Raw genomic sequence first — 27199 nt, 5'->3', positions numbered from 1 at the left:
AAATACTTGGAGAATGAATGCAGGAGGTCGGTTACTGTTCTATTTACATCTTTGTCTAATGTTTTATTGCATTCCAGAAATATGTTTACATGATACTTATTTTGCATATTTATAGTAATGTCTTAACAAAATATAAAGTGTAGTTTGTATTTCTTTTTATAGCTCAGTTCCAAGAAACAAAAATCCATTCCAGGAGGTAAGTCACATAAATTATTTTTCAATGTCCATGTGTAAAAAAAAAAAAAAACAAAAACCCAAAACAAAATTCTTGAAGTACCAGCAATTTTTGATGATCAAGATTAAAAAAAAAAAACCAGCCAAAACAAGAGGTCTTGTTTGCAAAAGCCACTTAGACTAGTTTTATCTAATATTGATTATAATTAGCTGTTATTCTGAAGAAGTCTTTTTATCTTCAAAGGACTATGTAAGCATTAACTAATACTCAAGAAAAAAAAATCTAGAAAACTCTTCTAAAGGTAATTACAGGGATTCATTAGTATCGTAATTGCGTGCTCAGCAGTTCAAATCCCCCCACTTTAATACCAGATCTTTACAATGCTCTTTAGATTCAATCCTTTGTCCTGCCTTAAAGAGCAGTGTTTACTACTGCTTTAAGTGACAGTGTTTTAAAGAGTCTCTGCAATTAAAGGAAGAAAGCAAAACAACAGTAGATGTTGTCATTTTATATCAATGCCAGTAACTTTCAGTATTTTTCAACATAAATATTTGCAAATAGTAAACATCTCACTTATCTGATCTTACTACCAAGTTTCATAAGCAAAATCTTACCTTGGCAGTATACAAATGTCTCAGATTTCTCCTAATTATCCTGAACAAAAGAAATACTGTGTGGTGTCATACATATTGGCTAACAGATGATCATAGCAAAAATGTCAATAGTAACAAAATCTCTACAAAATTCATATACTGTAGTCAAACAATTTTGGATAGTGAATGTTAACAAAAATGATGCAATTTTTCTATTCTCCTCCTTTTTCTATTCATTAATTGTTCCCTTTTAAACATAGCCCACAAGATACTGATGGCCTTTACCTGTAATATTATAGATTATTACCAGTAGTAAGTGGGAGGGGGGGAAATCAGGAAATAGTGTATTCCCTTGTAATGGAAGTATTTTATTTGTGTCCCAAATTATTCTTACTCATACATGGAAATATTTTCACTGCTCCTATGGACACTGGAGACAGCTCTGCACAAAAAAAGTAACATGTTGGAACTGCATATGTTTCAAATATTTCTTAGTAGAAGATAGTGACGTGCTAAAAGCTCTCAGCTTGCTATTCTGCATCCTTCTAAAACTCTTCTATTATCTTTCAGGTAGGAAGCTAGTGGTTCTGTATCCAGTTCTTACTGGACTGCAGTGTGATTAGGATTATTTTTATTGTAGCTTTGATGATTTGGTATGTATTTTACTACTGAAATGTTAAGAATTTGAATACAAACTCTGATTATGTATGTGTTGCCTTTTAGGCGATAGTGTTTGTAGTCGGAGGAGGCAACTATATTGAATACCAAAATCTTATTGACTACATAAAGGTATGTGCACTTTCGTCATTTATAGTCTACAACTTGCTGATAGAAACCAGTTTTAGGAGGTTTTCTGTAACATTTAGTATGTAGAAGATTGAGTCTATGAAACTAGGCTTAGTGTTCTTACTATATACAGATCCTGGGAAAAAAGTATATAAGAAATCAGTAGAAAAATGTGGATTATTAATTCAGATCAACAAAGAGTTACCGTTTCCAGTATTTTTGCTCTTGTTGGACTTTTGAATTGCGAACTGCATTCTGCTTTATTTTGTCTTCATACACACTAGCGTGGTTGAAAACTGATGTAGCTAACTGAAGTTACAGATGTAGTTTTAACTGAATTAACCTGTCTTCTGTACTATACATCAAGCACTGTCAGTTTGGCTGTTCATATTGTGCGAGAGTCCTGTCACTAGTTTTCATTTGCTGTTGTTAAATAAAGCAGCTGTAGCGTATCATAGCCTTGAAAGTAAGGAACTGCACAGAATTCTCTAGTTTTCTTAAATCTTGCAAATGAGATACGACAGTGCTTTTTGATATGCAACTTAGCAATATGAAGTCGGTTCAAAACAAAGCCTACAGATAACAGTATCTTATTTTACAACAGTCTTACTTGAACATAATGTCTGTTGTTTCAGAAGCCAACATAATGCAAATACGATGCTGTCTGTCAAAGCAGAGATCAGATTGGCATCAATATCTAAGCATTTATTATTTACCCCCATTTAGAAGTTTTCGCTGATGAGTTAATGGAACTTCAATCTTGATATGCTGCATCATTTGCTTCTATAGAATTCATAAGAGGTGTTATATGCAAAAGGAAAAAAACCGTAACTGGCTCTGTAATGCCGATATAACAGACTTAATGTCTCTGGTTCCAGCTGGCTACCCTAGCAGCCTAGTCAGTGGATGGACAAAAGTAGCTGCATCATCACAGTTCTTGGGGCGTAGAGGTGGAATTCAAGCACTTCCAGGATTTAAAGAAAAAAAAAAAAAAGGAACATTAGTCACTGAAAACCACTTCTTGCACACAACAAGCACAAGACCAGGTAAATCTTGAAGAACTTAAAGTCAGAACATGTGTGCCAAGTTGTTTCCCCCCCACCTCCAACAGGCAGCTGTTTTGGAACAGAGCTAGTCTGGGTAGGGAAAAGGAATGAAGAGGAATGTAAGTTAAAGAAATCATCTAGGCTCGGCTTAGCACTTACATTCTTATTGATAACTAATTATAGCATTCAGTGAGGAACTTCATACAAAGAGGCAGGAAGCTGAAGTTTCTGAGGAACAAGAGGGCAAAGAGGAGGTTATTTGGTAAACAGATGGAGAGGACAGAAGGAACTAAAAACTACGGGAATGGTAATGTTAGATCTTACAGAGCCAGAGGTTGGATGTGGTTTTTCTTCTTCTGGAACCCATGGATAGTGGTTTCTTCATCATCTGTTGTCACAGCTGAAGAGCTCTGTATGTTTCTCCAACCAGAGTGCTTACTTGGTCAGTGGGAGATGACCTCTCAGGGGATAAGACTCCCCCACTTTGATTCCACTGAGCCATTTGCTCGTGAAAAAAACAAAAGTTATCGAAAGCGTTAATTCCACCTCCCCTCCCCCTCCCCCGAGACTTATCTGCCTCTCCCAGGTTGCTCTTACAGGCTTATCCAGTAACATTTGCGTTTTCTATGGGGTACGCTTCCAGCATCTGTTGTTTCAACAGATGTAGCTTATTAATTATTCTAATATTCAATCAGTCTTCCTCCAGAATAAAAAGGAGGAATCAGAAGGTACCTTGCAAGATATCTGCTTGCAAGAACAGAAAAAAGCTCTGTTCTTGCAAGCAGATACCACAACGATTTTATTCACTGCTTTATTTTTCTAAGCACTATCTGTTTTGCCAGTTTGCCTCTGAAAGCACAGAGAAAGTATTTTAAATCTTCCTAAAACAGGAAGCAACGTTCATTCGGCTTTGACATTCTGGGTGTTTTTGTAGGAGAATTAAGAGAAACCCTCAAATCCAATTATTTGCAGTTCTGTGCTATAACGGACTATCTCACATCATCAAAAAGCAAATATTTATGTCAGCAAGGCAGATTATGCCTTAAAATAAATACATTGGCCAAGTTCGGTTCAACATGCTGAAAATGTGTCATCAAAATTGAAAGCCATAGAGACCCTCAAGGGTAGACCAGCATATGGTTTTATACAGGAGAGTTTAGCATGTCTTTTAATGTCCTTTTGTATGTGGCTGGAAAGGTACTGCTTGATAATCTGTTCCAATTTGTGATAGATGTTATATCACAAGAAATTTAAATCCAGCATAGATTTTCAGTCATGAAAAAATACTGGACTGCAGAGTGTTGAATTGGGTTTTGGGTTTGTTTTTTTTAGATGTTGAGTGCTTTTGACTTGGCTCCAATAGTCATTTGGAGATAGAGATCTTTGTTTGAATGCACTAAGAAATTAACTTCAAAAAAAGCATACACTTTTTAAAATTTTCACTTTTAGAAGAATATATACAACAGGCTGGAATGTATTTTAGAGCTGCCGGAAAGACAACAGTCCCATTTCACAGAACCACAGAATCATTACGGCATGAAGGGACCTCTGAAGACCATAGTCTAACCGCTCTGCCAAGGCAGGGCCACATAGAGCAGGTTACAGAGGAATATGTCCAGGTGGGTTTTGAATGTCTCCAGAGAGGGAGACTCCACCAGCCCCCTGAGCAGCCTGTTCCAGTGCTCTGCTTATTTGTATAGTTTAATTTTTTTTCTTGGTACTAGGCAGAAACAAATACTATTCAGTCATACTGCTGAAAGTGGAATCCGTCAAAATACCAGTTTAGATCAAAACCAGACCTGTTCAGGCATCAAGATTAAGAAAATGCTGGCTTGAAATGTGGGAAGATGCAAGCTCAAGATCCTGCTCAGAGACAAGAATAGCTTATTACAACAAACGACTCAAAATTAATAAAGATGAGGACTTGAACCAGGATTACCATCTCCCCAGTTAGTGTGTGACTGCCAGCTAAGGACTGTTCAAATCTGCTTCTGGTACTCTCTGCTGAAGCAGCACAATTCATAACATATGTGAAAGCAAGGACTTATTTTCCTATTTTGTACCTAAATATGGGAAAATGCAAAATAATTTAACAGTAAAACAGGTTTCTCAAGCCTATGCTTAAACTTTGAGGAATCATGGGATTATTAGCCCAACACTGGAAATTAACTCAGTCTGAAACTATGTATTACTTAAACTAATTTTCATTTCCAAAATACTAACATAACCTTTTGGTAGCCTTACTATTAAGTGAATACTGTTAAACTGCACACTAGGTTTATTATGCACCCAATCGAAATCAGCGTAACACTTTGTTTCAGAGTCTCTTTACCAAAAAAATGTGCTGGCTTTATCGTCATCATCATAGGGAAATCGATTGCAGATTGAAGTTTTCAGGTTCTAATACAACAAAAACAGTAAATGTCATTACTATTTTTAGCACAGTGCCAAGTTATTGTAGGGGTCAGGATTGCTCAGGTAGGGATGTTAACTTCCCCAGGCCATTCATAGATATGTCAGAGAACTTGGCATTCTAGTGAGTTTAAATGTGTGAAATGCCCCATTTTTCCCACTTTCTTTCTGCCTCTAGTCTCTCATTTTCCACTTTAATTACAGGGTTGTTTTCCTCTGGTGGAACAACTGTTCATTTTCCAGCCAGAAGTGTAAGACTTCAACATCATCAAGATGGGGTTTGGGAACTTTTTTGGTATACCATTAGTTTTTCACTTCTGCAACTCTGTTAAACACTTGATTTCTTTGTCTTGTCTTTTTTTAGGGTAAACAAGGCAAACACATCCTGTACGGCTGCAGTGAACTTTTTAATGCTATACAGTTTATAAAACAGGTAGGTACCTTTGATAACTTCTGTAATATTTATTACCTCCGTAGCTGTGCATTGACCTATTTACCTTTATATTTCTCCATGGATTAAAAAAACAAACAAAAAAAAAATTTATATTTTCATATATATATATATAAAAACCCCACACAAACTAATTTGGGAAAGATTAATACATGTTCTTTTTATCTATTTTCATTTGATTGAAATGGGGGTTTAGAGTCATTATTTTTAATTAACTTTTGAAGGCCTGTATTGTCAATGTGAGTTCAAGGTAATGCAGGTAAACAAGTTTGTAATAATTGCCTTTACATAAATACTAATGAAAAAAATTACCCCATTCCTGATATTTTCACAAATAGCATGTCTTTACAGGCTATTCTAGAGACTTTTACAAGTCAAAAACTGCTGTTTAACTGTGGTGTTTAAACCTTCATCCCAAATTTGGGTATTTATAAATACTGGCCAAGTGGAGCTTGATGTTGTCGATACCTATACTAAAAAAATCATATCTTCTAGTTGTGTTTAAAAACATTATAATCACCATTACGTCTCTATGCCTCATTCCAATACAAATGCAAAATAAAAATTATTCGTGGTGGTCAGCAAATAGCAGCCCTTCAGTAGCTGTCACCACCTATGGTTTTACTTCCTACTAAGGCGAGAATAAATTGTTAAGCAAAATTACATGTTAAAAAAACTAAATTAATTCTTGTTGCACTTGGAGAAAAATGGTACTTACCAGCTTATAACTCTTCAGTCAGCTTAATTAACTTTTTTGTTGACTTCACTGTGTACACTGTACCTTTATTTCCCGGATTTATTGAAATCTTAATATTTGAAGCTTAGATCCTTTCGTGTGAGGGTATGCGTACATGTTCTATTACCAGCATACTTTTGGCTGTAAGAGGCAAATAAAGCTCATAGGATAGAAGTACTTACTGTATGAACTGGATATTGGTTTGACTGAAAGAATAAGATTAGCAGCCTAATGGTTTTCTGTCTCTTCATGTTTAGCTGTCCCAACTTGGCCAGAAATAAGACTGAACCACCATTACCTGGATGGCAAAGTGACAACAGAGAATTATTACAACATTCAGATATCTTCGTAACTATAATTTTGTCATTATATTAAAACTTAACCCCATTTCATTAATATGATAACTTTTAAAAAATATCTGTAATTAATAAGGTGTATATCAACATTTCAGAAATAAACCTTAAAACCTGCTATATTTTTGGTGGGGGTCGGTTTCACATTATTACGTTCTAAATGCGACATGAGCTATGTTGTATGACAGAACTGGCTGAAAAGCACAGCGTTTTCAAGTTCTCATCTATAGTTTCTGTTACAGTAAACAAAGAATAGCTTGAATAAAAGGTCAAGTCTTTCTTTAGGAGATATTTTCTTCTTGAAAGCCAGACTATCTTTATTTAACAGAATTGAAAAGGACAAAACTGCCTTTTAGGACCACAGACAAACAGCGTTAGTGCAAGAGAATTACTACTTCAAGTTCTTACCCTTTTATTTTACCAAAGCCATTATACTTAGATTTGTGCAGTCTTTTCTTGATGGTCCAAAGATACACTTGAAGTACAAGTTTCTGATACAGTAAAATTTAGCTTTTAAGGTTAAGAGAAAATTACTTGCCTATAAAGTCACAGTTTCAGCTGTAAAACTTTACAGTTTTGAATTTTTAACAATTTTCTTCTGCACTTTTTATTGTAACTGCTTTGACTGTTATGTTTGGGAAGAAACCAAGTGATACTCACAGAACAGCTCTTAACTGTATTATAAGCACATATTTAAAATACAGTTTTTAACAACTGCATTAAGTAGGGGCAGTTAAATAATTTGAAGAATCTCATGATAAAATAATTTTGCCAGCTAGGGTAGCTCTGAAGAGCGCATGTGGGAATTGGGAGAAGGGAACAAAATTTCTTTATAGATATAAGTCTGTGCCTCTAGAAATGTCCTCTTTGAAAGCAGCATTGCTACTGATGAAGCAATAATACATCTTCAAAATGAGGCCTAACATACTGAAGAAGTTAGAAGAACATACTTGTGATTTTATTAACAAACTGTGAGATCTTAAGAATTAGTGGCTTACTGTAAATTTTTCAGCAGGTTTTTTTTTTGCACTGTTCTTTAATGGTGAATGTTAATTTTGCTCTAAAGGCAATACTTCTTCCCCAGCATGCCTATACAAAAAATGCAGTTGATCTATTCCTTAAAAGTATCACAGTAAAAATATGCATAATCTAGTCCATGGTATTAAAAAGCAATAATGTTATTTAGTTTTTTCAGCTGAGTACTGTAAGCTACTCCACACTACTACTATAAACTTCTAACCTTACCGAGTCAATAAATGCATTTATTGTGGTGTTAATTATAGTTGTATGTGAGCGCTCTCCCATCCATCAGTCAGCAAGGACTCATTGTGTCAAATGCACTTTGTTATGCTAATTCCCTATGTATTTGTTAGTAAAAACAAGGTGAAAGTGCATTTGGAAAAGAAAATGACATGTAAGGTGTTTATTGCTTCCTGTGGAAGTGTGTTCCAGGAGCTTGAAATAATCCATCCCCAAGAAAACTGTGCTTCCTGTGCAAAGAGTTTTAACCTTGCAGCTGACAGACAGCTTCTGAAAAATCTGCTGACAGCTTTTTGTCCAGATCTTGACCCTCCTCATTTAAACCAGGAGCACTCCTAAATCACAGCTTGCAGATTCTGCTATTTCAGTAAACTACGTAGAGACAGCAGAAATTACTTTGGTGACAGTGATCAAAAACTTAATTTGCAGTTTTTACACTGCCTCTGAGATGGGTTTCATTTCTGCCCAGCTTTATAGCTGGATCTTGTGAGCGTGCACTGGTCAGTTCAGGTTTTGGGGTTTGTTTTTTTTTTAACTAATAAACACAATTTTGGCACTTCAAACATTCTTCTCTTTCCTCTCCAAACTAGCTTTCTGGTTTTATCATAGTAGTAGTCCTAAAGCTCTCCATTACCATTAAAATCTCAGATTTACCACTCTTAACAGCGTACTCATCATGCTTCTTCCCTTCTGACCCAACCTAAGTTACGGCATGCTGGGTTTTGTTACATAGCCCTTTTCCCTGAATACCTCTTGTAGAATTAGGAATGTAGAAGGTTGTACAAAAAGTCTCCATGGTTGATCTAGAGGCAAACAATGTTAAAAGTGAGCTGGCTCTTTGGCATGCTTACTCAGTTTATAGCCAGTCCCTATGCCCTTCACATCCTCGGAGGTTCCTCACAGGCTTGTGCGTATGCCCGGCTCAGCAGGTCTTTTAAATAAAATTATACCATGGAATCATCTATCACAGAATGGGTTGGGTTAGAAAGAATCTTAAGTTCCACCCCCCCTGCCATGCAGTGTTCATGTTGCTAATAAATCTTTCAGGTGGCTGCATGGCAGACCAGGGAGTTCTGGAACTTTTCTAGCCTACTCTTTGTTGATAAACCTCGGGCAGGGCTGGCTGGTGGGGCTGTGCCAATGGCAAAGCCAGCTTCCGTGCCTTGGGACTGGCAATTCGTAATTGAGCTTTATCTTCCCCTTTAGGTAAGCAAAGGCAGCACAAGACTGAGTTTCAAGTGCTGTCCTTGTTCTCAGGAAGAAAATAAGCACTGTGGCCTTCACCTGTGGAAAACTGGCACATCTGTCTTTCAGGAAGTAGAGGCAAATCTTACAAATGGTTGCATATACTCAGTCACTTCAAGAATTCAGTTTGAAAGGATAACCCTTCACTTAGTCACATTCTTGTTTTAATTTGAAGGTTTTAGAATATTTACTTGGCTATTTTGGGAATTAATGATGAATATAGTGCCTCTGTTTTTCAGAATTAGGCACTTTAAAAAAAGGTAGTTTGAAATTCTCATTATAAACTTTGTAGCTTTATCTGTCTGTGTCTTTCCCCTTCTGAAGACCAAGCAGGACCAAATTTTACATTTTAAAATGTTATATTGAACTTACCCCAGCTCCTTTTAGTAATTGCATAGGTTGGCTTTTTTGGTTTGGCAATGGAGGAGCGATCTTTATCCTGCAAAACCAGACAAATCCCATAAGCAGGACGATCAGTCCCAAGTCTTACCTCAGCCTTCCCATCTCATGCACGTGCACATTCCTGGTTTTGGCAATCTAAGGGATAGATCATACACATAATGCTTTTAAACAAAATTGCTTGTTATCACCTCAGGATGGCCATGCAATGTAACTAGTATTTGCTGCTCCAAATTCTTGTATTATGTATGTATCATGAAAATAAATGGATGAAAATAACCTAGATGCAAATGAAGTGCCAGAGAGGCGTGTAGCTTCCCTTATCAAGAATTGGTGTGGATTCTTTCTGTAGTTGCTGTGTTTTGTTTTGGATTTAGGGTTTTTTACACTGCAAGCATAGCACTGATTTAAAAAGAGAATCAAAGCATTCAATTCGATACGTGCCTCTCAAAAGACTTTTTAAACCATAAATCAACATACAGTTGTCTGTTTCAAATGCAAGTAACTGTTTATATACTTTTTCTAGCCTACAAATATACACCATATAAAACAGATTGAATAATGGCAACATTTTCTTCCATCTATAAATCCCATATGATTGGTGTCATCCTACTTGTTTTGTTTGTTCTTTTATGCATTCGTGTTTTCTGTTATGTGTCCCTAACAAAGACTATCAATCAGAGCTGATCACAAAACCACATGAGAGAGATCAGCCAAAGATAATGGATTATGGCACAAAATGTTTCACAGGCAAACACAGGATTTTTTGTGTAGAGCTTGTATATTAGCAAAGCTAAGTGTTGTATTGCCAGTTTTGCTGGCACCCTCACTTCCTAGATGTGAATGAAGTGAGACACCGCTGGTACAATATTTACTTCAGATTCCCTTACCAGTATGTTCCAGTCCTCTAGGAGGATCTCTTTTGCTTCATTTTCCTGGGGTTGTTGACAGCTAAGCTACTGAGCTCCAGCTGCAATGTGAGTCCATCCTAGAACTGGAACCTTGATCCATTTCCCATCAGTCGTTAGTCAGCCACAGGTCCTGTTCATTCAGGTGCAGTTTGAATTGGTAACTCGCAGGGAGAGGTACCTACTCCTAGAAGTCATCTGCTGTCCAGTTCCAGTACTGAGGATATATTTTTCTTCCCAGTGACAAAAGCTTTGGCTAGCCAGCCTTCCCTCGCTGTGGCCACACTCTGATGAAGATAAGCACTACTCCACAGGGCAGGTAACTACATAAATCTACCTTCTGTGGGTTTTCTATCTCCATCAGTCTGGAAGTCACCTTTATCACATGAGGAATATGTGGTAGTTTGAAGAAAAGGAAGGGAAAACAAACCAACCAACCAACAACTGGAAATCCTCTAGAAACGTCAAAGACAACAAACACTTGCTGTGTAGGGCCTCGCTGTATTCCACGAGATTGTTGTGCAGCTCTTACTTTGCTAGCCACGTCACCAGCTTTCTGATGGTTCTGCAGACCATGTTTCTCCCCAGTGAATGGAATCTCATCCATTAATCTTGTCTTGCATAGGGCAAGAAAAAGCAGTGTTACCAGCCCAGGGCTCTCGGAGAGAGGAGCAAGCGCTCACACCTTCAGCCACACTCACTCCTTGCTGGAAGAGTTGAATTTCTGCAGGCTCAGGGCCCAGTATGAAAACAGGTGAACCAAAAAGAGGTCACCCTTCTGCAGAGCAAGTTGTTCAGTTTTGGCTTTTTTTTTTTTCCTAAATGATAAAATCTCTCACGTATTGGTTAGGATTAAGTTTCTGTCTTTTTTTCCTTACCTCTCCCCCTCAATTCACTGCAATGCCAATGATCAAAAGCACAGTCCCTATGCTTTAGGATAGGATCCAGCTTAGTCAGTCAGTGAAACCCTGATGAAAACTGATGGTTTTCTAATTGCGGCACTTGAACCACGAACACCAAATCCATGATGTTTTCCAAATTATTTTTCCTTTTTTAGGTGTCATTAGTAATTTGTTCCGCTATTCCCCTGGCCTGGCCTCCCTCAGCGCAGTCTCTCTCTGGTCAGGATCTGGGCTTCAAGTGCCAAGCTCACCAGTAACCTAGCCAGGCTTTCTACAGGACCTTAGAAACCTGTCCCAGCAGAGACAAGGATTTAGCCCCAAAATGCTCGTATTGATGCCTCAAAGGAAAAAGCTAGCTCCCTTCCCAAACCCACAGAAATATTTGCACATCTAAAGTTCCCAAACAAAAAACACATCAGATTTAGAAGAATCTTTTGGCACACGATGACCTTGTTTTCTGTTACCTATTTCTAATAAACATTCATTCTGGGAATGAAAACAGGGCTAAGGAAATAAATGCAACTCTGGCTGATTTAGATCCAGAAAGGATGAAACCTGGACTGCATTCATTGGCAATTTTCGTAGTAAAAAATCAAGGACAAATGTCTCTATCATTTAGTTAACATGTCACATTTTGATGCTGTTTGGATATTTATATGTATTTTCAAAACGACAATAGAAAAGCTAAATGACCTCAAGAGGTATTCACTGAAAGACAACCTTAATCTAGTCTTCTCCTTCCTTTTGCTTAAAATTATTGTGTTAAAGGGATTCCATTTTGTTCAAGTGTTTTTACTGATTCCCCAAAATTTACCCCTTCTATACAGAGTATTCCAATTTTTCCAATCATGCCTAGTGCTTCTAAATGTAAGAAGACTTCCACTTCTGCAGCTGCATCCTAAAGAAGCCTGTAAGTGAGCAGCCACGCACCTAAGTCCAACTTCTCAAGCAGGTTTGTTGTTTTTTTCCCCTCCTCACAACAGAGGTAAAACTGGAGAGAGATGGCAGGACTGACTGCAATTTGCAGATGCATCTTGATTACCATCTTAGTTTCCCTTGCTCACTGGAAAACAATTTTGGCTGTGTCTGCGACCTTGTGATTGCCAGAGCTGCAAGCCTCAGCACAGCACGGTCGGGATCACAGCTTGCAGCACGCAGATTGTGATAAAGACTCCATGGCTGCTCAAACGCCAGTGCATCCAAAGCTTGAGGAGCAGTGTTCAGTAAGGCCCAGTGCCGTGGCCTAAGTCAGACAGCACAGAAAGTGTTGCTGCCTGGGTGGGCAACACGGCGGGCATCAGTAGGGGCCAGGAGAGACTATGAAAGAGGCAGGTCCGGATAAGCACCTTCCTTCTTCCAGCTGAATGCCTGCATCAGGAGGTGTTGGGATGACACAAGCCAGAAGAAGGGTTCATGGAGCTGACAATAAGTTAGCTTGGGGCTAACTTATTTGGTTTATGGAAAGCTCCAGAAAAGTCAAGTATTAAATACTCGTTTTTCAACATGACCACAGGCAAGGACTGGAACTGAAGAGGTTTCAGCCTGAAGGGAAAATGGAGAACAGGCCCCTCCCGAGGCATCAGGGTGTAACGATCACTCAGACAGCAGTGTGGGAAGGCGGAGGGATCATAAAAAGGACTCCAGTACAATTCCAAGAGGGAGATTTTCCCCTAAAATGAAAGGCAAGGGCAGAAAGTAATGCTATCGATCAGCAAGCCTACAGAGACACACTACACAGGCTCCCACACTCTTTCTACAGTAGCCATGAGTAGAGGACCTTGCCCCACCCCAGGGATGGTCCAAGGGTAGGGAACATCACTCTCTCTTCCTCCTCTCTTCTCCATAGAAGGGTGGCCAGAAGAGCAGGACATTGAGCCATGAACCTCTAGTGACCACGTATGGTTGGTAATATCTGTCACCAAACAGAGCCAGGAGGGAGACTCCAGCATCCAAAAGTCACATCCCACTAAGCCAGGGATGAGACTGAGGACACATTGGCATTCTTCATTAGAAGAATTGGCTACCAAGGAACTAGTATCTGGGCACAGTACTGAATACCAGGAAAAATAAATGCTGCCTACCCAAACAGAAAAGGCAGTTCAAATGACTTCAGGATCTTGCACATTGTTTGGTGCAACAGCTAAAGTTCCACTGTATGAAATTTTGCAGGTATACAAAAGATTTAATGGTTTGGCAATAGATCACCAGGAAAAAAAGGAAAAAAAAAAAGGTGGAGATTAAAAACATTACAATGATCAGAAGTTCTTCACTGTGAGGCTGCTGAAGCACTGGAACAGGTTGCCCAGAGAAGTGGTAAATGCTCCATCCCTGGCAGTGTTCAAGGCCAGGTTGGACAGGGCCTTGGGTGACACGGTCTTGTGTGAGGCGTCCCTGCCCATGGTGGTGGGGTTGGAACTTCATGATCTTAAGGTGCCTTCCAACCCTAACCATTCTATGATCCTGCTGATATTTTACTGGAAAGCCTGGTTTGGAAAGGAAACAAAATCTTAACCAGGTTCATGTATCACACAGAAGCGGCTATAAACTAAAATACTCTTTTGCTACAAATACCGCTACAGCTATTTTGGCAGAAAGCACAAGAAAACATCCGTTTATGCCAACAGGCTGTCTTGCAATGCATGCAGTCAGGTGCCCAAGGCTTTTAGAGAGACTGATATTCCTACAAGAACGTGCAACTTGATGTAAAAGTTGAGTGACCAACAGTCAAAGAATATCTACCTGCAGTATCTTCTGTCGTTTTGCGTCTTTTGTTCATCCCCAAATTCGTCAAAACTCATCAGAAACACCAGTACTTTATGTACTACAATGGCAGACATGCAGTAATATGTTTCCACACATGTAAGGGCCAAAGCAAATTTCATGATTAAACACAAAACATGGATTTAGGAATCTTAACATTTTCCACACCACAGTTATATTAATATGTTGCCTTCCTTATGCAAGTACTTTTGTTTTATTTGATACTGCAAAAGTCTTGAACATGTCTAAATTTAAGAAGTCAGTAGGCCAGTTGTTTTGAAATGGGAAAAGAGTTGACATGATGTGAATTAAAATAAAATTATTACTAATCAAGTGACATCAAGTGATTTTACTTGCTATTTACATTAAACCTGAAGGGTCGGTGTGCAGCAGGAGCCATACTTACAATGGAATGCAATTAGCTTGGAATATTTTTTAAAATTTGTTTTAACAAAAGTGTTTTTCATAACTCACTGTTCCTTTTTCCTTTCCCCACTGGGATCAGAATTCAACTGTCTGAAAGTTCATGTGGCAGCGGAAATGTTATTTCCGGTTTGCCTACAGATACAATCATTTCTCAGGGGCTAGCTCATAGCAGACGCTTTTATAGATAGTCTTTAAACTTTGCCATTTCAGAGGCAAACACTATGATCAAAGGATGAATAAAAAGAAAGGCCTCAGGAGATTCCTTCTCTGCTGACTACCTCCAAAGGGTCTTCTTGGGTTACGAGCTCTCTGAATCTCAAAGCTACCTTTAGTTTCCATTTATATCTTCTGAATTTCTAGACCCATAGACCTAAAAACAGTTACAAAGCTTGCTCATAGAATAGGCATACTTCATCTCGTTTTACACGCTACTTTTAAGGAGGGAGTTTTGGGTGGAAGCCAATGCCATAGCATAAGGACCTAAGTGATCTGGTCATCTCCTCCATAGGACAGTGTTGGTGCTCCACGTACCGCAGAAGAGTGTATGCTTGTAGGAGAAATACATGGTACTTCCTTTGAGTGGATGAACAACAAAACCTAGAGAGCAGCAGACGTTTAGAGTGGTGATACAGAGAGTAAAGGGAAAATGCACCATATCCACCCATGTGAACACCGTCCTTTTATCGAGACTGAGATAAGAGCATCAGTGCCACTGAAGGAGTGTGAAGGAAGTAGAGAGCCATATGCACGGTAGGAAAGAAACATCTAAGAGGGGTAAACAGCCACCATTTGAGTTAGATTAGCTCTTAATTGGAATCTCTTAAAAGAAAAGATGTAAAAGAAAGTACAGGCACGCACGCATAGTGAATTATCCTTGTAGGAGGAAAGTTTTCCTGCTGCAAGAGAAAAGGGCCCTATTCTACTGAAATGAAATACTGGCTATTTAACAAGACTAAACCAAAAAAAAAAGAAAGAAAAAACCCTCATCTGAGGACAATGTATCTATTATAGCCTTGTTTTTCAGCAGATGTTTTGAGGTGACACAGAACAACTTAGTAGCTGGGTGTTCTGTTTAAAGACCATGCTGTGAGTCGTTCCGGAACAGAGCTATTTTGGCTATACAGGGCTTTTAAATTACCATTTTTAAAGTGTACTTAAGCTGGTAAGCTATGTGTAGCTAAAGACTTCTGTTTGAGGCAGAGGGGCAGGATGCCAAGAAAGGTATCTCCAAAAGGAAAATGGACCTTATTAAATCAAAGTGCACAAACAGCACTAATCTTATCTGTTTTTCATACATTGCTCTGCAGCTCTAATGAAATAACGTATTTCACTTGAATTCAAAACTAACATTTCCTAGCACGTAGAGAAAGAGCTTTTGCTTTTTAAAAATATTTAAAAATATTTTTGCTACAATCAGGTGTCTGAATGCGCTTCCCAAAGAACGAGTACAAGGTAACGCTGCTACAAACTACGTTTGACCTTTAAACAGCTTTCATTTTGAAACATGCCTTCACTGAAGCAATCATAGAATCACAGAATAGTTAGGGTTGGGAAGGACCTTAAGTTAAGAAAAATTGTTCAGATTGAACTTAGTTACCAGAAGTTTGAATAATAAACGACTAAGCAGCAAAAAACTCAAGAATTTCCCCAATCTCATTGATTTTTCCTATCTGACAAAAGACCTGATCGCTGCTGCATACCTCTGCAGTACTCAGTGCTCCCCTCATATCCACTTATGCAGGTTTGTGGGCAGCAACACACATTATTTTACTCATAACCAACCATAAATGTATTGCTGCCAGGCCTCTGTGCTACACCAGCACCTTTCATATAAACACAATTGAACTATTTCCAGTGTTTGTCTTGCCCACCGCTGCCTGAAAAACCCTTGCCCAAAAAACCCTTGTCCTAATGCTGCTCCATCAATGCTTTTACATTGCATTGAAATAATGTAACTTCAAATTTCTCTGTTGCGCTAGCTAAATCCAAATACATATGCTGTAATTTAAAATCAATTACATGTGTGTGAAGTAAATTGCTTGTGGCCAGCAATATCTGCTGTTGTTGACTATTAGTTCTGCCCACAGTAAACACGTGGAAAAGAGCGCTTACATTCTGAGGTTGAACACATGAAGCTGTGTCGTGTTCAAGCTGTGCCCTTGCAAAAAGATGACCATCCAGAAGTTGTAGAACTTCCTCTGAAGTCCTAAATTAATGCCATAAGTTTTTGGATGCATCATGTTTCTATTAAAAAGTCCAAACATTTGAGAATAATCAGCAGAGATTAATCTATTTAAAATCCCACAAATTACAATCACTGTGCAAGCCACAGGAGAAAAGACTTCTCAAGTTCCTGCCTGAAGGGTGAAGCAGTCCTGACATGAATGGGATACTTCCCAGCTGTGTATCCCCTTGCAGTGCCCATGCTTCTGAGGAGAGTACACTTCCATCAGCCTCCTTGGTAAGCACCTGTGCATGCCCTGCCACAAGCCGACACACAGGAAGCCACCACGTTCTTCTGTTTCGTTCATCAGAAACTACACAAATGCATGAATTGCTACAGCTATTAAAACCTTTGATGGTTCTTTCCATCAATAACGAAGAAACCACAGACACCCCCACCACCAACCTCTCACCCCCCTCCCTCAGACTACTGCTATCTTTACGAAGAGTTCACTAAGAACATTTTAACAACCTTACATGCTTAATAATAACATAGGCTACTTAAAAATGTTTTCAACCAGGTCTAGTGCATGTTTATACTCATTGTCACCTGTACCATGTGCTCTAAAGGCTTGTAATTTGAGGTCAAAGTTAGACATTTGCAGACTACTTTGATTTTAATAAAACATGCACATGCTTTTATAAAACAGATGGAGTTTTTTTTGAAAGTGCTCATTATTATCTTAATCCTGCTGCAACTGAAATCAGCAAAACACAGGAAACAACAACAGTTGTATTAGCAAGCCCAGGCAACCCATCCAGCCCGGCATATCCAGCACAGTCAGTACCAGCAGCTTCAGAGACAAAACATTTTGGCAGCCCAGATCTTGTTTCTAATGCATATTTCCATCCACTTTTGACTCATGCCAACAAATCAGTGCAAGCTGTCAATATATCATAAGCCTCAATCAAACCCCTTGTCAATATATCATAAGCCTCAATCAAACCCCCTTACACTTACTGTATCTGAGCATTTGATCTCATTGACACTTTGCAGATATGACATCTGTGTCCTAGCTTGCTTATTTTTTTTAATCACGAGTTTAATGGTAACAGATCAACCTGAAAATTCCTACTATACACACATAAAACACACAAACATTTTCTCCAAATAAAACTACAACGCCAACTGTGAGTTCAGAGTTATGTATTTGCAAACACCAAGGACAGTACAATATACATCTCTGCCCATAAGACAAGTCAGTGGGATATCAATACAACAAAATCCCAATTGCCTGTCTCACTTCCTCACAGCTGAATAAAAGAGCAGAAATAATGAGTCTTCCAAAAACCAAATGCTTCAGCAACAGGGGGGAACCAACCCCAAATTTAAAAGGATGGCTACCCCTCTGCTAATGGGTCCTCGAGGTATTGTTCACCACCATGACAGACAGAAAAGATACACAATTGAAATGCAAGTAAATATTGAGTGTCTTTTTATTTACTTGAAAATGCAAACTATGCATGCTTGCTAATCCTAACTGCAGTTTTTATCATTTCAGCATTTATTATGCTACTACTAGAAAACTAAGGAGACATACTGAAGTTATTTCACTATTCGTGCTAATGGTATCGCCCATTGCTGACTTCTAATTTTCTCCAGACAAATGACTTTACCAAGGTCTCTTTTCCACTCTAGCTTCTTTTCTCTGCTCCCCAGACATTTTTCACATGCAGATTTTCTTTCTCACTTACAAATCTCCACTTGGCATTCACTAAAATACTACAGGACATAGTTAAAAGCCAGAGGATTAAAATCCATTTAAACCAACTTGATAGAAAATCAAGAACCTGGAGAGGTGGGGAAAGACACTGAACTATTCTCTACTGACCTCATGGTGTCTTTCCCTCAGAAGTCCTACAGATTTCAGGTAGAAAAATCCACCCCCCAACCTCCATGTATGGGAATATTATTATTTAAGTCTCCACTGGGATCTTAAAAAATTCAATCACATGAAATAAGAACCATTAGACATGACAATTTTAGAATACACCCTCTGCCTTCAAGTACTTCTCTCAAGCAAGCATTTTTCTGCACTTACCTCTTTGAACAACATACCCCCCCTGCTGTCAGAGATTAGTCTGTGCCACAATGAAAGAATTTGTTTCAATGAAATTTTCATCAACGTTAAAGCACAAGTGATTTGACACCACTTAAGTCTGAACAGTGTTAAGTATCAGGAGGGCAAGGATTTTTGCTTCACTGAAGCCTGAAAGTCAGTAACATAATGAAGCCATAGAAAAGGGACAGAAGAATACTTTTATATTATTTTTCCTCCTCAAACTACTGAAATATTACAAAGGCAAAGTGATTCACTTTGAAGTTATACTTTAAAAACTTAGATGTAAAATTTTAGCAGTAAAAACTGTTTCATTTCTTGCTGACCCTCATGTAATGCTGCTTCAAGCATTCAGTAAATAATGCCCTCTGGGCTTTACAAGCTGCATTGCTGGCACTCCACAGCTGTGATGTTGCCACAAAATTCATCTTTATCCAAGATGTCAATTGCCCTGCCTGTTTGTTTGCTTTAAGCGCAAAAGCTTACCTCATATCTGAAGAATTTAAAGTAAGAGTAACATTCACATTCAAAATTGGAAAGTAAAAGGTTCACAGTCTATATTGAGTAATTAAAAACACACACTGACACAAAATTACTTGAAGTTTCTGCAGAATTTCCAAAATTTGTACACACTGCAACAAAACTGAGGGTCAGATTACTGTTACTACCCATGGCTTTGATTATGAGCCTTTCAGAGCCTTTCACATATGTGGAAACTGTTCTAACAACAAAGTAATTTCATCCACGACTGCTTAACTATTATCAGCGAGAAGATAGTCTACTCAACACTACTGATATTTGCCAAAGCCAACAGATTAAATCAATATACTCATCTGGAAGTTCTATGTCGAGCTATTTTGGATATACGGTGAGCCAAAAGAGTTCGGAAAGCGTTCAAGTGAGTTAATCTTATTTTTCTGAAGCAGGAAAAATTTCCCAAATGCCTTTTCCAATTTTCCTCAGTTTTGCGAAAATAAAATAAAAAGGAAGCCTTATGAAAGATCACATATGTACCAGATGAATTATTCTGGTCATGGTGAGGTGAGTGAATATGAAAAGTGAAAAGCCAATTTTAAACATGGAGGTAAGAGCAGTCCCTGCAAAATGAATGTGAACAAACTAAAAAAAAAAAAAAAAAAAGGCAAATTTGTTAAGAAGCCTAAAACACTGTTCTACAGAAATTTTTCAAATATACTACCCCAAACCACAGGAGAGAGAAAAGATTAATTTCCTAGCCAATAAGCAAGTAGAAATATTACAAAAACCAGGTACTGTCTCTGTCTTGACCGCCAGAAGCTTGATCTTACAGGAAATTCAGGCTGAGGAAAGGGGAGAAATGAAAGGACTTCAGATTTCAGGGGAAGGAAATTCATCTCTTCTTCCAGAGGTATATGACCTCTGACTCTTATGGCTGGCCCTGTGGCAAGGAAGATTAAGACCAGAGTAAGCACAGAACAAATAATCTCAGAGCTGACAAAAAAAAGAAAGATAAAAGTCAGTGGGCAGAACAAATCTGAGAAGAAATTCACATGGAGAAAGGACAGATCTGAGCACTGAAGAGTGAACAAACTGTCACTGAGAAATGAGAAAAAAACCATTTGTGCAATGAAATAAGGATGGAGGGCCACCTACATTTTTCCTGAAACATGATGGGTTTCCAAGGTCAATTTTTTTTTCCAGCTGCTCATGAATTTGGAGTTATCCCCATCCTAAAAATGCTCTGTTTTCTACTGAAGCTTAGGGAGCATAACAATAACAGTAAGGTTTTTTTATAACATGCACACTGAAGATAGCAGCCATGAACAATCAGTGAAGTCACTTGCCACTAGGAGAGATATTAATATCAGAATATAAAAAATAACTTTGTTTGCACTAACTGGTTTTCTTCAATCTCACCTAATTAATTTTTTTTTCCGTGAGCTAGTTATGAGATTGATGAATTGGGGGAGATACAAGATGAGAAGGGGATTTACAACAATTCCGCTGCTGTCAGAAGGAAATATTGGGTTTAGAACACCATAAAATCTAATGTTTTCACATTGCTTCTGTTTCCAAACAAACCCTGTTGCTGTAGGTCTCCAAAGTGCGGTCCTTTTTCCTCTAGTTTGTTTCTCATTTTTTTCCTGTCTGAGTTAAAAACAAACCCAACAAAATCATGTGCACTTCCCGGCACTGCAAAGGATTTGCCCATTGCCACGTCAGCTATAGCTGATGGCTCAGGCAATGGCTGGTGTCAACAAAAACATAGACCCTACAAAGAAAGCTTTCTAGAAAAAAAGCCAGAGATGAGCCAATTTATGCAGGGTGAGGATGTTTGCCTTCAGTGTTTAGGGAAGGAGAGACCAGTAATCCTGCACTCCAGGCCATCAATCACTCAGAGCCCTTACTACTGAACGTCAGCAGCTCTGAGGGATGCTCCGTCATGCAATTCACACCACAGTAACCAGCTGCAATCACAGCAGGATGCAACAAATGCAAAGAAGAGTCTGGAAAACTGGGATGCTTAATCCCATGTGCCTCATTGCTGTGGTCACAGGGCACAGAAGGCGGCAAGCAAATGGTAAACAAGGCATTGCTGTTAAGATGAGGAGTTGTGGGACCACTGTGCACTGCAGAGTGCTTCCATCAGCACTAAAAGACTTTCCAAGAAGGGTATAAGCTAATCCAAAGCACATAGAAACTGGAGCATTCCTCAGAGCATATACCAAAACTCAACAGACTTCAGTGTTACCTCCACATTAAGTAGAGTAGATCTGGTGGCACAGTACTCTAGAGACCCCTCCATAAGACAACTCTCAGAACCAAAGATCTGAAAAGACTTTGGCTTGGATTTAGCTCCTGGAACTCTGAAAACTGTAATTTTTTTTTTTTTTTCCTCTCCCTCAGTCCCACTGGTCTTAGATTTATATTATGTTCTTATTTTCTTTACTCACAAAGTAAAATTACTTGTATTAAATATTTTAAGTAAATAGCTTGACTGAAGGTTGTAATTGTAGTAAAGCACAACATATAACTAATCATGTCGTAGCATAACCCAGACCAATCTCATGAAAAATTCAACAAACATGCCTTTGGCTGAATTGCACAAAAAATTAATAGCATTAAGATATGGGTTTTGTAATGGTTTTATATAATCACTTTCAAATAGGAAGCCCTTCGGAAGTGCATGGCTCAATAACATTTTGACTGATGAAATCTGGTGGCAAAGAAGTTGAAGACTATATTAACCGAAAAGCAGTTGGTAGACTGAAGGTAAATCTGATTTGTTACAGCTGGATCATGTATTTGCCACAATATGCATACCTTATCTTTCTAATCAGTGAAGACTTACAGCTGCATGCATCTCCCCCTCCTCCTTATCTCCAATCCATCTAAGCAAACCCCTATATGCCAGCTCTGCTGATACCTGGCTACCTCCCAGCAGAGCTCTCATTCGGGTAGGTATAATCAGAAGTACATCAGGGTACAGTACAGGTGGTGGATCAATCATTCCCAGAGAAGTCAGAAATGTGGTTTTCATGGGCTTACAGCAAGATTTTTACAAGGATCTGAAGAGCTATGGACGTGTTCTAACACTAGAAGTTATAGAAAAATGAACCGTGCTTGCCTCCTTCATAGTAATGCACCTAGGCCACACAGAAAATGCCCTACTTTACAGTGAATTCCCTGTATTTCACCAAGGCTCACTCCTTTCCACGATATACAACTGATTATGAGACACATTCCATGCACTTCCCCAGCACACTAATGCTTAGTTTTCACTAGCACCTCCCTCACTTGTAAACATGCTGTTGAAATTCTCAATTTACTTTACCAGCCTGGGAAATATACTAAGAGAGTTGGATCACAGGATGGTTTGGGTTGGAAGGTACCTGAAAGATCATCTAGTTCCAACCCCTCTGCCACAAGCGTCGAAGACTGTGTGCTAGGTAAATTTTCCTAAAAATAGGTACAGTTCTAACAAAATCCTTTTAATCTTCAAAATAATCCAAGAATGTTTCTTGGGTCCTTCCCCAGCTTCTCTACAAAAAGTGAAACAGCTCCATTTACACCCTCTCCTTATTTACACTAATTTCACTACAGCGTATTTATTCTTGCCTTCCCAGGTATAGCAGCCCAAGACTTTTCCTCATGCAGGGCTTACAGATGTTGCAAAATTTTCATTTTGGAAAGAAAAGAAGAAAGAAGATTTTTTTTTTTTTCCTATGATGTCTACCAAAATTAGCTTCCGATTATGCTAAGCACGTCACATGGTTAAAATGGAAATAGCATGAAGGAATACTACAGCTTTTCACTGCATGGTCCAATAGGAAAAAAACTACCCAGGCATCACTTACATTTATTTATTCTAGGTATACTTTTTCACTGAAATACATTCAAATACGCAAGAAGTTCTCTTGCTTGACTACATGTTTGACACTTCAGGCTTGTATAAAAAGCATTTGGAATGACTAAATGTCGACAGTTTCAGTGCAATATGATAAAAAACAAGTAAAACAGACATTGACTTGCTCAGAGGTGTTCATATTCAAATTTGCAGAATGTCCTTGGATACAGAAATTATTTCAACAGAGATTTAGCAAGAAAAAAAGAATCATTTGAGCCACAAGGCTTTAGTTTAAACCTAGAAATTTTTATTTAGCTGAAAGAAAAAAGAAACTAGTTAGCCAAACTACAGAAAGGGTTATAGAACAAACCAGCAGACCAATAGGATCCTCAGCTGAAATAAATTGCTAGAAGTTAATTTCTGTCAATCTCTACCAGCTGAGGCCCTGTGCCCTGAGATGAAGCTGTCTGCAGCCCTTTCTACTGGGTAAGGGTCAGCTATCATGTCTGCACGCTGGGGAGCTTGAAGTGAAGGGTGAAAAAAGGGAAAAAAAGAGAAGAAAGGAATTAATTCAAGTTCAGTAGAAGCCAAGAAGTGAGGCAAAGTCACCATCGTGATACAGCTCTCCCTGGCAGTATCTGTAAGTATAGGCAGTTATGCTCCACAGCATACTTCTTAGTCCTGGTCTTAGGTGCACAGTGTGAGGGACACAGCCCAGCATTAAGGCAAGTGGGTTTCCACAGTTCTGTTTCACTGACTATCTGGGGGAATCGATTAGGGAGGATTTTATCTTCCTCTGTGCTGACACACTTCCAGTTCCTTCTGCAGGAAAACAGAATGTGTGATGGGATAGTACACATGCTTGCAATTTGCCTGAGACAGACAGAACACATTAGAGGTCACACCTGCAGAGATTAACTCCTCTACAGTATAGATACAGCCATCCCATCTCCCTTCCTCCACCCCCTCCAAGTAGGAAGTATTTATGTTAGTACTCAAAAAGGTACTCAAAAAAGAAAGTATCATAGCTCTGGATGCCATTCCATTTCAAGTACTAGTAATATTTCATTTCCTAATGTATTTTTAAACTAAGTTTTCTATATCTCTGTTTATAATGTTACATTCTTATGCTGCCACACTAACATTTTACATTTTTATAGTGTTTTCATCAGGTGATCTCAATGTAGCACGAAGGTCTATTTGCACTTTATTTCTGTTTGACTTGTACCCAGGCTTACTACAAGACCAATTTAGAGTAAGAAGCAAAATATACCTGGTAATATCTTGTTTGTATAGATGCATAAAAATTGTTAAAATGAAGTTGACAACACCCAGTCCACAACTATTAGAAGGAATCAGAGAACTGGCACACAATCTGCCAGCAGTTAGCACTTCTCTGAACAAGCTGCAATAGGCTGGCACCCAAGCGATGACACCCAGCTGTTAACACATCCTCGACATGCTGGAACAGAAGCTGATCCGTGAAAGGGGAAAAATGCTTTGGACCAGACAGATCTTGACCCACAGAAAAGCATATATAAACATCAGTGATACACCATGGAACTCAGGAAAGCTTAAAGTTTCCCTTGGGTAAAGCTCTTGAGCCTAGCCATCTCAATCTCAGAGGGAAGAACCACCGAAGGCATCAGAGTCAATGTGGCATCAGACCTGCATCAACATGTACATAAGGACTGACTAATAAATTGATTAATGTCTCGGTTTTAGAAATTAACAGAAAAATCACCTATTATCTGACCATAAATAAATGTGTGAAATTTTGAGATTTTGCCTGATCCCTCTGAGTCTCTTGGAGTACTCCCATTATGCTGATCCCAAACTCACAAATAACAGCAGAAACATGTGCAAGAGCTGATGTCTTAAAGTAACCTCACCAAGCGGAGAAATATTATCCCTATTTTTAGAGATGAGGAAACTTAGGTATAGAGAGGTTAGCTGACTTATTTCCAAAACTAGCAAAGCCCTGATCTCCCAAGAGCAGGCCACATGGTTCAGCAGAGAGGACTGATGCAAGTTTTGGGAGAGATGAAGGCCAACAGGACTAGAGGCCTCTATACTGCTGACAAGGATCTATGCTGCTAGCCCAGACCGCAGCTCCATCTGGCCCTGTCAGAAATCATAATTTGTCCCAATGAGCAGAAAACCACAGAAACTAGTCATTTCCAGTATTCTTGTAAATAAATTATTTCATCTCTCACTTTGTACCTCTCACCAAAGAAAGAGAATCATAAGCATGGACCTATCATGCTCTAGTATTTTGTGAATTATTTCTAATTTCTGTGATAGAATATATCTACATTGTAATTCAAAAGTTTCATAGCAACATTGCATAAACTTTCAAGCACCACTTTTTTCCAGACCACAGAATAATATGATGGCAGAATGTTCTGTAAACCTATATATATATGTGTGTGTGTGTATGTCTTGCTCTGCCAAGAGTTGTAGCAGTTGGGTGAAGTTCTGGCAGTTTGGCAGACACAGGGCTCTAGGATTAGTTACAAGAGGACATTTGCATATCAATCTGTCTCTATTTTTGAAGCCTAAGAACAGAAGTGTCATTGGATTTTACTTTTGAGAAAAAAGTATGAAAATCTTCCTATAAGCTGAAAACGTTAAAAGTCTGTTAGGTTTGAGTTAGGTTTCTAGACATACAGATCATATCCATATTTTAATGACCCGTATTCGCATAGGTGTTCAAATTGTTTCTGTGGACAGGAACACAGCCATGTCTGTGTACACTGTGAAGTTTAAATTTGAACTAGACCCATTCTGTTCCCCTTCTGCCTTTTCCCTGATGGATTTTCACTGCTTACTGATCCAGCTGGCTTGCTTCAGGGTGCAAGTCAGCTTGTATCTAGTGGGTAGTTTGGGTTTGACTGGAAGCATCTAGATACACTTATAGCCACCTATTTTTACACTTAGTCACCTCTTTCAAGGAAGGAAACTGGGGCAAGAGAGGCACATGCAACTAAGAAGACGGGCCACAGGTTTTAGCAAAGTAAGGTGAAATGGAATGTTGAAATTCAGAGTATAGTTAATCATGACGATGGCCATATCTGAACTGCATTAAAGTCAGTTTGCCTTATGTGACCAGGAATTCCACTCCTCTGCTGAATCACCCCTATGTTACTTCAGAGCTTCCTTCAGAGATGCTCTCAGGAATGTAATCTGTTATTAAAAAAACCAAAATATTTTAAACTGATGTTCAATATCTCCTGTCATTGCAGTAAATCATCTCAGAACTCAAAAGCCAATCCTGATCACCAGCACTCCTTTTGTGAAATTTTCTTAATTTTAAAAGCTAAATGTGAAGCTTCTTCCAAGTAATTCTCATTATCAGAATCGATCTCAGATGAGCTTTGCTTCTGCTGCTGTTTTGAATGATCAGGGTTAGAAATGAGGGTTTAGAAGCAGCATTTTGTAACTGATAGTTGGCTTCTTTTTATTCATTTTTGTGGGTGCCTGTCAACAGACTATTTTTGCAGAGATTACTGGCACTGTAACGGCCTCATCAAAATGGCAACATCACAGACCTCTTTCTTCAACAAGAGAAGACACTTAACTTTACACTTTTGGCCCACTATGCTCCTTTTAAAAAAACTATGATCCTTCTATTAATATATACTATAAAGTCTGTAGAAACACAACTTCCTGTATCTCTGCTCCCTATATGAAATGGCATCTGCACTAAGAAATGTAGTGAACTCTCCCACCACTGCAGCTGTACATATCCTAGTACCAGTAATGACGAAACAGTAAAATTAACCGCCTTTTTACTGAAATGTTAGTTAACCTTTTTCCATGTATACGAAAACATATTGACTGCAACTTTAATAATTTTACAAGAAGTTTTTTGTTTTAATTTATTTTTAGTATAGCTTTAAACTAATTTTCTGCTTAAACATTGAAATGCAATGGAAGCACAGTAGAAATTATTCTAATACCCACACTGATACCCAGTCAGGTTTGCAACATAAGGATCAAGTTTTCAATCAGCATTTGAACTTTTTTGCACACAACTTTGCAGACTGGTAACAGTCTGCATCTGACAACCCATTTTACAAATTGCTCCCATTATTCCTGGGCCAAATCCTGTAATGTTTGTTAATTCCCACAGTG

At 38.5% G+C, this 27199-nt stretch overlaps 1 protein-coding gene across 2 annotated transcripts in view; it reads left to right on the top strand.

Moving 5' to 3' along the window:
* Positions 1–6679, top strand: part of SCFD1 (sec1 family domain containing 1) — a 52062-nt gene extending 45383 nt beyond the window's left edge. For both annotated transcript variants that reach the window (XM_030481618.1, XM_030481619.1), the window contains 4 exons: positions 163–196; positions 1492–1557; positions 5377–5445; positions 6457–6679. In XM_030481618.1, coding sequence (XP_030337478.1) covers positions 163–196; positions 1492–1557; positions 5377–5445; positions 6457–6480 — 193 coding nt within the window. In that variant the 3' untranslated portion in view covers positions 6481–6679. The remainder of the gene's footprint in view (positions 1–162; positions 197–1491; positions 1558–5376; positions 5446–6456) is intronic.
* The last annotated feature ends 20520 nt before the right edge of the window (positions 6680–27199 follow it).

The sequence above is a fragment of the Strigops habroptila genome, chromosome 4 (assembly GCF_004027225.2).
Source record: "Strigops habroptila isolate Jane chromosome 4, bStrHab1.2.pri, whole genome shotgun sequence".
Taxonomy (NCBI): Eukaryota; Metazoa; Chordata; class Aves; order Psittaciformes; family Psittacidae; genus Strigops; species Strigops habroptila.
Note: the sequence above shows the minus strand (reverse complement) of the source record. Positions and strands in the feature narration are given on the sequence as shown.